The 15,540-nt window shown below is 31.3% G+C and overlaps 1 protein-coding gene across 2 annotated transcripts; it reads right to left on the reverse strand.

The window, feature by feature from the left end:
• Positions 1 to 5,182: 5,182 nt before the first annotated feature.
• LOC25488205 (uncharacterized) lies at positions 5,183 to 13,588 on the reverse strand. Of its 2 annotated transcripts, none has more exons than XM_024775719.2 (13): positions 13,431 to 13,588; positions 13,159 to 13,286; positions 11,817 to 11,969; positions 11,593 to 11,723; positions 10,067 to 10,300; positions 9,636 to 9,814; positions 8,869 to 8,969; positions 7,293 to 7,445; positions 6,799 to 6,854; positions 6,627 to 6,684; positions 5,889 to 6,009; positions 5,706 to 5,816; positions 5,183 to 5,580 (listed from the first exon to the last, which is right to left on the reverse strand). In XM_024775719.2, the coding sequence occupies exons 1-13, from the start codon at positions 13,444 to 13,446 to the stop codon at positions 5,483 to 5,485; spliced, it is 1,539 nt and encodes a 512-aa protein (XP_024631487.1). In that variant the 5' UTR covers positions 13,447 to 13,588; the 3' UTR covers positions 5,183 to 5,482. The 2 variants fall into 2 exon arrangements, with proteins under 2 accessions (XP_024631487.1, XP_013463329.1); XM_013607875.3 differs by having other exon boundaries at positions 11,817 to 11,975; positions 13,431 to 13,587.
• Positions 13,589 to 15,540: the final 1,952 nt, after the last annotated feature.

A 15,540-nucleotide genomic window follows, 5' to 3' on the forward strand; every position in this document is an offset into this window, starting at 1 on the left:
AGTTCCTAGTGGTCCAAACCCCATCTCAAACAGGTAAATAATTGTACTCAATATCATTTGGTAGAAGTGAACACCTAAGAAATGGAATAAGATTTTGGATTGTGGTTTTAATTAGGTTCTTTATGTTGTTGCCTCCTTAATTTTGTAATATTTTATTAATATTTTGTTGTTCATTTTTTTGGGTCCATTAATTAATGTATGCATAGAATTGATTTGGGATTTGGGGGACTCAAAAACATGGAGTTTGATATATGTGAGTGCAGTTCTATTCATATTATCATCGTGAAACGTACCAATCATTTAAACATGAGGATTTGTGTATATGAAATTCTATTTCCAGTCATCATTACGTTCATATATGTATATATTTTTTGTTGTTGCTTTTTAGAATAGTCATCATTTTTTCTTTTTTTTTTACATTTGTTTATCACTTTGTCGCCAAAGAACGGGAAAATTTATTCTGCTAGTAGAGATAATCTGAGAAATAATTGGCTCGTCAAAGGCTCGAATAGTGAATTGTATCACATATACAAAAGCTAATAGGATGCAATATATACATATGATTATGCTGGTGATAAGCATTCAAAATTTCTAAGACATTGAAGAAAATTTTGATCAATGAAAAATCAAATTGCAAAACTTTGTGATAACTAAATTTAAAATGGGTTGGGGTAAATTTAGATTTTTTAAATATAAGTTTCTTTTATCATATTTAAGAAAAAAAGAAAATCCCCCTGCAACTGATAGTTTAACATTTCAATGTAACCAAAAAAATAGTTTAACATTTCAAAAGAAATCATATTCCTTCAAAAAAAAAATCATATTAAACGACTTTTAAAATATCATTTCAGATTAGTATCACCTCCATTTATTTATACATTAATCCCTCCGTCTCATATTAATAACATTTCAGAGTTCCCTACAAAAAAAAAAAACATTTCAGAGTATAGACCTTTCTCAAAATATTGTTGAACATACTAATTTTCATGATAAGATAAGCATCATTGACTGAAATAATTTAATTAAGAGTAATTAAGAAGTTATTGGAGTAATTAGGTATTTAGGTTTTTTTTTTGGTTACAATTAGGTATGTAGGTTTTTTTGAAGGAATTAGGTATGTAGGTTGAAAATATATGAATATACACTTATTTGTTTTTCTTATAGAAAAAATAAACTTATTCGTGGGCTTTGCCCTCTCTTGTAACAAAAATAAAAAAAAAATAAACTTATTCGTTGAAAATTAATATTAATGCTTTCGTTGATACTAAATACCAAATAATGAGACTAATAAATATTATAAACCGCTCATCAAATATCAAGTACATAAGTTTTTTTTTTGGGTGGTGGCTGGGATTCGAACCCCGAACTTTTGCATATATTATACATTGTCCTTACCAACTGAGTTAAATTTACGAGAACATATCAAGTACCATAAATTGTTATGTATGTTAATGTTAATGCTCTAAAAAAAAAATATTGTTATGTTAATATTTTCTTCTAGGGTTTAACCCAAATTATTTAACTTATTTAACTCATTTAATCGTTCAATCTATTTGAAACACCTAACCTATTATTCTAGGAAAATCTTGTTGCTAGTTATCAAATGTTTTCAAATTTTAACACTAAATTATTTCTATCAATTGTTTTTACCCTAACTACTTTCTATAAACATTCATTACATATTTCTTAAGAAAAGTTGATAGAATAATAATAATGTATATTTTTGTGTATAAGTAATACTAAATTATAACATTTGTGTATAAGAAAATATTGGGGTAGATTGCCTTTTAAATTTTGTACACCTGTAACGTCCTGTGTGGTTGAGTCTGATTGGATGTCAATTATCTCGTTGTATCTCTCCCTTTTATCGCTAGTCATATACCATGTGGGGCTATATACAGTCATGTTAGTTGAGTAGTGTCTATATATATATATATATATATATATATATATATATATATATGTACTCTTTATTTATAAATGTAATCACACACATGTAGAGATCGTCTAATGCTTACACTTATTCAACATGTTATTCTCTCTCTCATCATACTCTTTGTATATACGCTTTCACAATACTAAAGAAACTTCATAACAATATATATCTTTTTTCATCATATAATTGACATATCATATTTATCACATCATTCTCTCTCAAGGTCTCAATTGAATTTTTGGTGTATCAAATATTTTTCCAATCACAAATAAATTATCATGCATGTGCAAGTAGCATCAACCATTGGTTTTTCTATCAACCATTGGTACTATTAGTTTTACATCTTATGGTGAAATATTCACTTTATAGGAGTGTTGTTTTGAATTGAAGTTTCTTTAGTATTGTGAAAGGGCATATATCTTCCTATTGGTAAAGGATCCAAAGTATAAAATCACTTGGGGAAGTGACATAATGATTCAAATATTTGTAATGCAAGCTTTTGTATATGACGAGGAGTTACTTACTGAACACAATAATGAAATGTGAATTGGGGTTAAAAAAAGTGTCCAAATAAAATCCATCACCCCCCATTGTTTTGCGTGAAAAAGTTTACACAAATTTAGCATTCAAAGTTGTGTTTGAAGGGTCAATATCCTTCTTCCTCAATTACCCAAAATATCCTCCTCACTTTCCCTAAACTTGCATAGTATCCTTTGTTTCTTTACTTTAAACCCAAACAAAACATTACTGGCTCACTCAATTTTTTTTATAGTACATATTCATTGTCTCTTTCCTCTTGTTATTTACCTTCTTGTTTGTTTATGCTATATATATAAAATGCCAAACCGATTTGGACTAATTATGAGGTCCTTTTCACTTGTTTTTCTTATCAAGAAGATGTTTATTTAATTTTTGGTAACTCTATTATTGGTGACAACCTTAGTCATGATTTCAAATTTTGGGGTTTAGCTACAAAGATTCATTATTGTTAATCATCATCCTTTAGCATTCTATGGCATGAAAAGCATTCACATTATAAAAGTGTGACAATGTACGACTTACTAAATTCCAATATTTGATTTGATCAATCGATATTTTCCAACACATCATATCCCGCCTCGTCCCATACTTACAGAGACACATTGACAACAATAATAATTTTAAAAATAATTAATTAATTGAATGCAATCACATATTTCGTCACTAAACACTGCGATGCGAAAAATACATCTTTGATCACTAGTGTCTCTAATAAAGAGTCACACATCGGATAAGAGATGACCTGACAATGTGTTTATAAGTGGGGGCAATCCTCACCTCATAAGTCAGCTTTGTGTGGTTGTGTTAGGCTCAACCACGATTTCTAAGATAACATCAGAGCCTCCTTCATGATCCGTTGGGACACCTGCTATCAGGTTTCTGTTATCCAGTCACCCATCATTTGTGTCCACGCTCCAGATGTTCAGTGCTGGCCTGACAATATGTTTATAAGTGGGGGCAATCCTCACCTCATAAGCCGATTTTGTGGAGTTGTATTAGACCCAATCACAGTTTCTAAGAGTCTCTACTATAGAGATATATAGGTTCATCATGTATGTTTGGAAGTGGAGCTAAAAGAGGGGGTATGTGTAACAACACTAGTTGTATATGATTTTGCCTACACCTTTGGTTTTAAGGGGTCTTGTCACTTTACTTTGTTACCAAGACTCAACTGAAAAATGCTTTGTAAGAGTATGGCTAGAGAATGTTTTTTCAAACAAAAACAAAAGATATAAAAAGAACTGATATTTCTTGCTTTGACAAAAGCAACCAAAGTGCCTTGACAGCTTTCCTTTTTACGACTGTTTTCTTTATTTGGTTATTTTGGTTTCCTTTTTAATTATTCCTTATCTCTTTTCAATATTGGTTTTCTTTTTCTGGTTTTCTTGGGTTCTGATTTCAGAAAAGGGTAATTTTTTGTTAGGATTATTTTCTGTCATTGTTACATCATGAAAAATTTATGTCAATCACATGAAATATTTATACATCCAAAGTTGAAAATTATGTACGATGATGAGATATGAGATTAATAGTTTTTTCTTTTTGGTTCAGAAAGAAAAAGGTTTTTCTTTTAATATTTAAACATTTTTAGATAATTTGGGTTATATAAATTATTGTAGATTGCCTCTTGTACGAAAAAAAATTATTGTAAATTAGTTGTGGCTTAACTTAACTTAATTCTAAACCCGAATTCTAATTTTGTAAAGAATTTATTGATATTTCAAAATTTGTCCTCAAACAGTAATCATACATCATCCGTTCACAATTATAAATAAAAATCTACATTTTAAGTTTATTGAATAAGGGATGTATGTGGTCTACACTTAATCAATAAACCTAAAATGTGTACTTATAATAGTGACCGGAGAGAGTATGTATTTTATTTTAATTTTGACTTTCAAATCAAATATCAATCTTCAAAAATATATTAAATAGTTAATTATGGCATACTTACCTCTCTCCTACACATTCTCAAGAAAAAATAAAAATAAATTGAAGTTAGAGTTCATATATGTTATTTATAATCTAATTGTGAGCTTTGAAATACCCTTTTTCAGGGTAGAAACACTTGTAGCTTCCAAGTCACCTCAGATTTACAACCTCACATTCCAAACATGCTATACAACACTGCCGATTTGTTTTATTGAAAGAAGCTTGGTAGCAAATGTTACTTATTGTTATTGTTAGAATGAAAGTGAAAAAGTCATGATCAGTGAAAAAGTTATGTTAACAAAAATATCAAAATTGTTAGGTCGAACGTCGTGATTAATGATTTTTATTTCAACGTATGAATGCAATTAGTCAAGCTAAGGATTTGAAGAGGAAATTGTTAGCATTGAAGTCGAATCAATTCTAACTATCTACAATATTAAAACTTTTTCCAATTTGATAATCACATGAATAATTTTGATCTAAAATATTCAAACACATTTATAGAAATCATTTTTAGGTAAATGTATCAAAATAACAACACTTTACATTCAACTCAATCATTTCATTTGGTGGTTTTTTCATTCAATCCATTTGTTCTCCAAAATTTATAAAACCAAACGTTCAATCCCCGCGGTCAGCCGTTCATTAAAGATAGGACAATGCTGAACTGTTAAATGTGTGAAAGTAGTTGCAGTGAACAACACAGTCGTCAGATGTCTCCACTAAACCATTGAACCATGGTTGGCCCGCATGAATCATGAACAACACAGTACATGAACAAGATGATCTACATAGAAAGAAACCTTGATGCCAAAAAGCCAAGCAAAATTATGTTTTTTTTTCATTCTCTTTCCTTTTCATTGTGTGCATGTATGTGTAAATACTAGATAAATATCACTACTTCTAGAAGGTAAATGGTCGTCTCTTCTACTTGCTATATCAAAATTCTAGCTCTAATCAAATAAAAATCTTTAACAAGGAAATAAACCAAATCAGCATATCTACAAGTTATTTAATCTCATTATACCAAGACCAGGATGGACCTACAGGCCATGGTATCAAGATCCCTTACACTCATAACCAGTGCATATAGAATAGTCCTTCATGTGATCCAAGCCATGCACCCAAAGAAGAGTCATGTGTGTATTGGTTTTCTTCTTCTGCTTTAAACTCTGGGCACCAAAATAACACATTCTAACATAAGTTACAAGAAAACCCACCCTTAAAGTGCTTCTGACAACAAAGGGGAATATATGTAACATTGAAAGCAGAAAGAGCAAAAGCATGTCGTGCTTACTATTAAATGTTTGATAGCACACAGTGGAGAGAACTGAATTAGAGAACTTATCCTCCAAAAGCAATTCACCAGACTTGATACTCCATATCCGTAGCTTGCAATCCTCTCCACCTGAGATGACTAAGTCAGAATTTTCAAACAAAAATGTTAAAGAAATACTAATATCACTGAAATAACACCCACCTGACATAACATATCTCTCATATGGGTCAACACCGAGCTGTATTTGAGTATGGGAATTCACGTGCCCTTCATAAGATTGAACCGCACCCCTCTGGACCATGCGACGGTCGTATAGCCTTATCTAAAAATGAAAAGAACGTGTAATTAAGATGTAATTTCTCTCATTATATGAAGCCCACGGAAAAATAGCTTCTACAAAGAATTTTAGGAACATCATTTTGTCAGTTCAGGTAACAGATATAAGAAAGAGTGATTTGGTTTGTGCTTGTAAGTGCTTGTAATGCCTTCATCAAAAAGAGAGTAAGGCCCAACCCAAATTCTAAGATGGCATCAGAACCTATCTAAGACAGGACCGATTGTACCACCCACTCTATATGTCCAGCTCTTAGCATGGGGGGTGAGTATCAAGAGTACGACATTGGATGAGAAAAGGCTTGAAAATATGTTTATCAGTGGTGGGAGTTCACTTACAAGCCGGTAGTTGAGTTAAGCCCAAACCAAACCAAAATTCTAAGATCCCCGTGGAAATTTCACCCAACTACATGGGATCTCTATTAGACTTGGTTTGTGCACATTAAATAACCAAAAATTCATTTCAATGTAAATATAAGGAATTCAGAATGAATTCACACAAATGCCTAAACATGAGATTCTGCAGCAAATTATCAGAATTTGACGCCATGTAGAAGTGGTATTAAAAATAAATCTAAGTAGAAGTTTCCCAAAGAATAAACTAACCGATCCATCCATGGAGCTTGCCAAGAAGTACTGATCATCAAATTGAAGTGATGCCAAACTAGTATCAAACCCACAAAATAAAAAACAGAAATTGGTCAGTCAAAATCAATAAAATTCTAATCAATTAAGATATAAGTCAAGTAGACAACTTAGAAGGAAAAAGCTTACTAACCTGGATATAGATGAAGGCATCTTAATGGTATGTGAAGGATATATGCTTCCTTGAAGCTGCAAAGTGAGGGCATAAGCATATCAACAATAGTTACAGCTAATAATGACAACATTCACATATATAAAAAAATGTATACTGGGGTTTAAATTTGGATTCACAAAATGCAGAAGAAACTACTTAAGGACATTAAATAGTGAATATTGAACAAAAGTGAACATTTTTTATACATCTGTATCACTCCCCAATATTCAATTATGGTAAATTTGATTATTTCTTGAAATCTTCCACCTCTCTAGTCTTTAGTCTTCCACAAAATGCAGAAGAAACTACTTAAGGACATTAAATAGTGAATATTGAACAAAAGTGAACATTTTTTATACATCTGTATCACTCCCCAATATTCAATTATGGTAAATTTTGATTATTTCTTGAAATCTTCCACCTCTCTAGTCTTTAGTCTTTTTCATTCTTAATTTAAAAAATGAAGAAAATACCTTGAACCAATCTTTTTTAAAACTTCCAACTTTCTTATTTGAAGATACATATGATATCCTATGCTCAGTAAGTCTACTAGAAAGCAATCTTTTCTCTCGAAAATCTACCGAGACAACTGCCCCATTTCTGAGTCCACATAAAATCACATTTCCCTGCAACAACAATAAATAATTAAAATAAAATCTTTTAAGAATCACATCCTCAAAATATTTATCAAAAGATATCACATGATTTTGTTAGAAAGCTGAAACCATAAAATAAAAAGTGATAGAAACCAACAAATATCACATTTCATTTTACGAAGGAATACATTGAATAAAGGAAGGGAAGGAAATATGGAATAAAAGTAAGCAGGAAGAAGGATATATATATATATATATATATATATATATATATATATATATATATATATATATATATATATATATATATAAACATGACCATCAATGGAAGAATAAACATGACCAAAAATAAATATGACCAAAAAAGTTTATATATTTTTTTTATTATATATATAATAAAAAAATAACGAAAAATAATCATGACCATCAATGGAAGATCCCATTTCTAAGGACAAAGAAGCACCTTGAAATATACAATTGACTCCATGCCAAAATACACTAATTAACTTCAAATTAAGTTTTTCAGTCCTTATTTTTACATTCATGAAATGGATAGTGTAAAATATATAAACTTTGTGTATATTCTGTGTCTATAATGAGATCACACATGTTGTACTTTTAATGGTTTTACAATAAATGCATTGCATGTTTAATGAGTAAGCACTAGCCTAGGAAGATGTATACTCTAGGAGTAATAAAAATCAACCTAGGAAGTTGTACAATTAAAGAAATATCTAAAGATTCTTAATTTTAACATATAGGAATGTTACTTCAAAACTGTCGAAAAATATAAAGAGAGGAAAAATTGTGGGCAAATGTGTGGTGGGGGGGCACAGATTGAGAGATAGAGGTTTAAGGGAGGAAGCATGCAAAGGCGGCGTGAATCATAAAATTAAATTGCATCATTCTCTTCATATTTTTGAAGTAAATTCCATTTAATGCGATGCTCCAGGAAATAAATGTCTGTCTCCATGTTCCTAATTGAGAAATAAGACCAGGAAAAAATTTGTACATACGACTCATCTTTATGTAAACCTCTGAATGGAAAATAACTGTGGATCCTTATCCTTAACACAAACATTATCTAACTATAAACAAAGAGTCCTATTTTACATCCAACAAGAAAAACAATGACAACAGCAACCACCAAACTTTATCCCACTAGAAGCGATTGGATAATTCCGGCACTGTTTTCCATTAAACCTTGTTATAATCTTTTCAAAATTCTCATGAGCAGTTAAATAATTCTGTCTATTTCCCTTTTGTGGTAAATTTAATAGCAAAACAGGTTAATGATATGATATGAATAGTATACATACCATCCGTTTCACTTCATATTCATTAATCACACTCAATAAAAATTGCCATGAAGACAAGATCAAAATGTACATTTAATAACAATAATAGGTTAATGAAGATGTACCAGGCAATATTTTTACTAGGGGTAACTTACTGAATCAACAATCTGTTGTGCAAAAACATCACTTTTACAACGTAAAAACCATGACCTTGTCCCACTTTGAAGATCCACCGAAGCACCTCCCTGATTAGTACCTGAGAAAGATATAGAGAAACAAAAATGAATATCAAGCAAAAGATTAGATATAAAATTAACAGGGGATATTTCTTAAGGAAAAGTGTATATATCGCAGTTGTCATCTTTAGGAACTACCAAGTCTTTATGTTATTAAATCAAATTCTAACGGTGCATTTTTTACTATCTTAGCTTGATAAAAGAAAAAAAGACATAAAACAGAAATGAAACAAATCATTCACAACCTTATTGATAAAGGCCACACCAGATCACTCTGTGTAGAACTTTACAAAGCCGAAGCTCAGCCATAAAGAGATTTAATGGTTGGAGAACTAGAACAGTATTTTCCAGATGCAACATATAATCTAGAATTCGTGCTAAACCATTAAGAAAAGTATGCATATTATTGCCTAAAATGAATATCTCTTAATCAAAACTCAACTGGGTTGGAAATTTGGAACCTATACAGGGAAGGGAAGTGCCAATAAGAGAACATGAGCGATACTATATTAGCATGGCAATGAATTAACTCTAACTGTTAGGTCAAAATTATGAACAAAATGACATTTGGCTGTCTCTGAATTAAATATAATTTGGCACAAGCACAAACAACGTAGCATGTGTGTATGTAAATGAGAGATAGGGAAAGAGGGAAGAAAGAGAAAGAAGAGCAATGTATAACTTACCAATTATAGCCCGATGTCTAATATAATCGTATTCAGCTGTCCAAAGGGTACTATTGAAAGACGTTATTTCCTCTAGTCTGCTCCATGTGTTCAATATTCCTTGTCCAAGATCTATTGGATCAACAAGACTGATGGTATAAACAGATCCACCAGATGTTTCTGATCCCAGCGTAGTAAATCTATTTTGCATGTTAAGATCTTTAACTTCATGTTCAACTGTATCCAAAATATGCGGAATTGGATGTCCCAATATCCGTAGTATATTATACAAAAAATGCTATATTATTAAAATTAAAAGTGAGAAGTGCTAATCTTGCAATTGAATCTTTGTAATTCATGCATAATTGAATGTTTATATTTAAGTAGTGCTTACAGGGTAATAACAAAATCTAAACCCTGAATAAATGAATGACAAATTAATTAAAGGATACAATATATTTCCAACAATTGGATTGTCATTCGCAGCATGAGGGGATACATTTGGACCCAATCTTATACAAGATATTCTGGAGGACATAATCAGTGTAGCTCCATTAGGTCTGAAAAGCGGCCCTGGGACTTCGTTATGCTCATCTGTTTTCCCTTTAATACGACTCTTCACACAATCAGGCATCCACTTTACCCCATCATCGAAATTTTGCCCAATCCTTCCAACTTCAGAAAAACTGTGTGTACCAAACTTCACAAGGAACAACTAGTAAATAGTAATCAACATTGTGAATCAAAGTTCACCAAAATCAATTAAAAAGTAAAAATGTTTTTATGTTCAACAGTTCAAGTCCAACCAATGTGATCTAATCAATATGCAGGATCATCAAAGTACTCAAAACATTTGGAGGTATATCGGCATTTGCTGTCACTTTAAGTTCTATGATAATGTTGTAAAAAGAAGAACAACGCAAAATGTAAACTTATAGTGAATAATTTAATGTCAAGATGAAAATATACTGACTGAATGATTAATACGGAACATATTAACTGTCAATGGCATCATTAGTAAGGTAGGTGATTAACTTAAAAGCTATAAAACCATCTCTTGATATTCTTTATGCAATGAAAGCGTATCTAATTCCTCTTTCCCTAGGATAATAACTGAAGATCATGTATTCCTTATTGTATTGAGTTTCTCTGCTTACAGTTCAGACAAGTACATTTTTAACTTGGGAGGGTATATCTCAAATAATTAGCACAGATGCTTTTATGCAATGGAATGAATTTATCATTTTGTACATTTTGACAAGATAATTGTTATAATATTATTAAAATATCTTATAATATCTTGATAATATGTTAGAGCGCCTAAGTTTATCTAGTATTGTCGGTTTCTATATTTATTTTTTGTTATCAAAAACAGTTCAGGTGAGTTAGATCACGGTAACTAATCAGGGTTAGAGCACGCCTCAAGGCTCAAAAAAGCACAAAGAAGTCCACACATTGGCAGTGGGAGTTGAATCCACACCCTTGCAGCTTGCCAACTGGATCAAGATGACACAAATTTTATGTTAAATCACAGTAGTTCTTACAACACAACACAACACAAATCCAAAAACCTATACCATTATTACTAACTTATGTTGCCAGCATAAGATCTAATAATTGAGGTGCTTCTTTGCAAAAAGGGGCAAACTGGTTCAAAGTTTAACATGGCAGTGGAACAAAAAGGTAAAGCGTTGAGGAAAATGTAAACCATTTCCAAAGCTCTATCAAAACACAACACCATTTCAGAATTTTAAAATGGCACAGGTTCAAAGAGGTTCATAATAACCGCTCACACGTATCATCATTCCACCACTAATAAAATCACAATCTGTAAACTCAATTATCAAAATCCAAGAATTATTAATGTTGATATACAACAATTCAATGGTTAGATTAGATATTCTCTCAAATGTCCTAGAATTAGTCAAAGAATGCAAGCAAATACCAATGCAAACGGAAAAAATAAATTACAAATTACCTCAGCGAGCCATTTATGCTGCCATTCAATAAAACATCAGTTCGAAATCTACCCTCTGCTGTCTGCACATCAACATTTAAGTGTTCCAAAGCACTAATACCAATCCTATTGGTTCCCTGATACTTCCAAACCTGCAAACCCAATCTTACATTAGACTCAACTCAAACACAACAATCACATTATCAAAATAAACGGAACCAAAATAGTCTAAGAAATTAACATACGGCAGGCTGAGATGTTTGTATTTTCCGGAGTTCCTCAGTGAAGTTACACTTGCAATAGTGTGAGGCATTGACATGACGACCATCTAACTCCCTAATCTGCAGCAGCTTAGACGTTCTGTTTCTAAGCTTCCTGCAAGAACTCCTATTCTTTTCCTGTAACTAAAATCAATCAAACTTCAGAATTCAATTCAATGGCTTATATAAAAATTGAAAAGGCCAATACGGAAATATTCATGTATTATACACAATGAGTGGGGATCAACTTATTCTATGAGTAACTTTTGTTATAATTACTCCTCCATATAAATCACTATATGCATTGAATTTCATTAATCCAATTGTTGAACATGTCAATATTATATTAATCATCATGCACACCAAACTTCAGAAAAAAAAACATTACAGTCTACCTCTTTTTGGCAAACAATATAGGATAGCGGATAAGATAGCTGATAGCATATAAGCTAACTGATTGAATTTTAATTGTTCGGTAAAATCAACAGTTGAACTAGCTGATAAATATAAAATGACATAAAAAGATAGTTTTAAATATATTTCAATTTTTGAGTAAAGATAAGGAGGGTATAAACAACAGAAAAAAATGATATACTATAAATTATATGCTCAAACGCTACTTAAAGTAGCATCTAAGAAAACTATAAGCTTGTGAAAAAACTTTATAAGCTCTTAAGAGAATGACTTACCAAACAGTTATACGATTTTATACACTGTAAGTTAATCGCCAAAAAGTAGCATTTTGGTCTTGTCAAACAGTGCCCTAATCTTATCTTATAGTCAATATTCACTTGTATTTTAACACAATAAAAAATATATGCATTCAGTTAAAGCTATTTGATGAAGCATGAAATAGTTGAAAATTCACGTAGTTAATAAATTTAATATGAATTTCTAATTTGACAGTTGGATTAAGATTAGAAATTCAATAACCATGGTGATTTCTAAATCAGAGTTACTCATGGAGTAAATGGTTCTCCACTCATACATTGTCAATGTAAATTAGTTTTACACATCCAATGAAAACTCGTCATTTTCCCACATAACCCCACTTTTGCAACTGAAATTTAAAATTAACGGTATGACGTAAAAAAACAAATTTCTACCGTAAAACTAATTTACACTGTCAGTGTATGCCCATTTTTTTCTTTATTTGTTGTTAGCCTGGCCTATGGCTAACACGTACTCAAATAAACACACAGGGAGGGTGGTGACCCGGGATTCCACATAAAATGTCCTCACAACCAAATCATTGCGTCGTAACGACGAGAACCATTGTTTGCCTATTAAACTTTGTATAGAATATAATATAATAATAATAATATACCTGAGAGGAAGAGGGTTGGGAAGGCCTTGGAGTAATGATTTTGGTCTTAGAAGAAGAAGAGCCAGGAATGGGACCTTTGATGGGGAAATACCTGTTCTTCTCTGGGTCAAAGTAGAACCCAGGAAGCTCTGTCTCAAAAAAAAAATAAAAAAAACAAACAAACATGAATCAATTAGCATTAATAATCATTGTTAATTAAACATTATTAGCAAAACGAAAACAAACAAAAGTTTTTTAGATATGTGTATTGAACAAATTGTTAATTGGTTAACCTCGTGCTGGTGGCATGTTCTTGATGCTTCCAAACCAGAGAAAAACGAACGACCTAAGAGGTTGGTGGTTTGCGGGACTGTGGAAAATGTTAACGATCTTATGCGGCGGAATCAGTATTTGTTTGCAATTTATACCTTGTCATTTTTTAATAGTTATTGATTTTTAATTTGAAGCTTTTTGCATTATTTTAGTTTTTTTTTTAATAATTATTTTTGTGAGTGAAGTATGGAGAAGTGGAGAACTCAAGGTTGACCCTCGACTCGTGCATATCAATATCAATAGGGTTACCAACTGATTTACAAGACTATTTTGATAATTTTTACTCTTCCGTTTCTAAATATAAGCAAAATTGACTTTTTAGATTCATTCATTTAATGATGAATGTCGTTCATAATATGGACCACATTCATCATTAAATGGATAAGCATAAAAAGTTATTTTTGCTTATATTTAAAAACGGATGGTGTATAACTATAATAATTATAATTTTAGAATGTCTATTTTTTCATATTAAATAAATAAATATTTTCATTGTTACTTTTTAATTGTTATTTTTTAGAAATTTTGTCTTTCTATTTAATTGTCAAAGATATATTGTAGGAAATATATAATAATTTTGGCATAAACTAGAGGAAATTATAAAGAGACTAATGTGTATCTATATTTGTTTTTCTATAGAGTTTAATTGTATATCTATTTTATTGAACATGGTTATAAATTTGTATGATTCTTGTTTTTACAAGTTAATTATATATTAAATCATAGAATTGTGCCAACAACAAACTTTGTTTTTGCAAAGAATTGGTGGAAATGATGACTTATATCTATTTTGGTGAGGCCTCCTTGAAACTTCCTTTCACCTAAATCAACGATACAAGTACTATGGCCTAGGAGGGGATGTTGGTCCTTATGTATGAGATAGTTTTCAAGGAAATGAGATTTGGGATGCCCTTTTCCTCCATCGAGAAGAGCGTTTTTGAGTAGTTATAATCTCACGCCTTCTAAACTTCAACCAAACTTGATGGCGTTCAAGATAGTATGTTTCCATTTGGATATGCTTCCAACCTTGTGTATCTTCTTCGATATATTTATTTTGCAAAGATCGACTGCTATGCTATCTAAGGCAACATCAATTGGGTTTCTCTGAAATAGCCTACAAAAACATTTGAGATGCTCGCGGTTTCAAGAATAAGTATTATCTTATTTGTCCTTAGAGGATGGTTGCGACTTCAACTCTAATGGTGACGAGGACAATCCAAGATGATGTCAGGGTTGTGATTACTAACAATGTCTTCGCGCCAGTTACCAAGCAAGTGCTTCAGTTCCCTTTATACTATACTAGATTGAGGATCATTGCAAGCATAGGAGCAAAGAGTATACTTTTTCTACGAATAACTCTTACGGACAAATTGTGACCAAAACTTGCTACATTCACACCTTTAGGTTAGTTAAGTCAATCTGATGAAGAGGCAAAACACATTTTCAGTAAGTTGTATCCTTTTAGTTTTGATTTTGATCTTGCATTTGTTATAATTTTCACATGTCTCTGACTTTGATTCTTCCTTTGTTCAGGTAAAATGTCTAGCTTTCAAGAAAATTTGGTGAAATTGAACCAAAAAAAGAAAATTGCTAAGGGGAAGCTCACGACTTTGAAGAATAATATTCCTTTACAATTCAAATATGTAAAATACAATCGGAGAAATATCTTAACTTTTTTTTTTTTTTTACATATTTTACAATTTAAAATCCTTAGGTGTAAAAATTATGAAAATTGTATTTTACATATTTGAATTGTAATTTTTTTGAAATATCGACAAGAATATCTTCAAAAATTGAAATATCGACGAGAATTGTAAAATCCAGACATTCTCAGATGGGAATAAAGGAAAACACCTTTATTCCTCAATTCCCCTAAAGGGGTTGTGGTGAATCATACTTCTGAGTACAACAGTGGTGAAACATTTGCGATTGAGGAATCCTCAATTTCCCTCGATATTTTAATTTAAATGACCAAGGTGTTTTCCTATATATGTTGCGCAATATGACTGAGAAATTTGAACTTCATAGCTAAAGGGGTTGTGGTGAATCATACTTCTGAGTACTACAGTG

This window comes from Medicago truncatula, chromosome 2 (genome assembly GCF_003473485.1).
Source record: "Medicago truncatula cultivar Jemalong A17 chromosome 2, MtrunA17r5.0-ANR, whole genome shotgun sequence".
Lineage (NCBI taxonomy): Eukaryota > Viridiplantae > Streptophyta > Magnoliopsida > Fabales > Fabaceae > Medicago > Medicago truncatula.

Excerpts from the sequence above, each read along its gene's own strand:
- LOC25488205 (XM_013607875.3), bottom strand. Across the intron at positions 6,685-6,798 it reads ATGCCTTCATCTATATCCAG|TTTGGCATCACTTCAATTTG; the intron begins GTTAGTAAGCTT and ends GTTTGATACTAG. Across the intron at positions 5,817-5,888 it reads TGAGAGATATGTTATGTCAG|GTGGAGAGGATTGCAAGCTA; the intron begins GTGGGTGTTATT and ends TAGTCATCTCAG.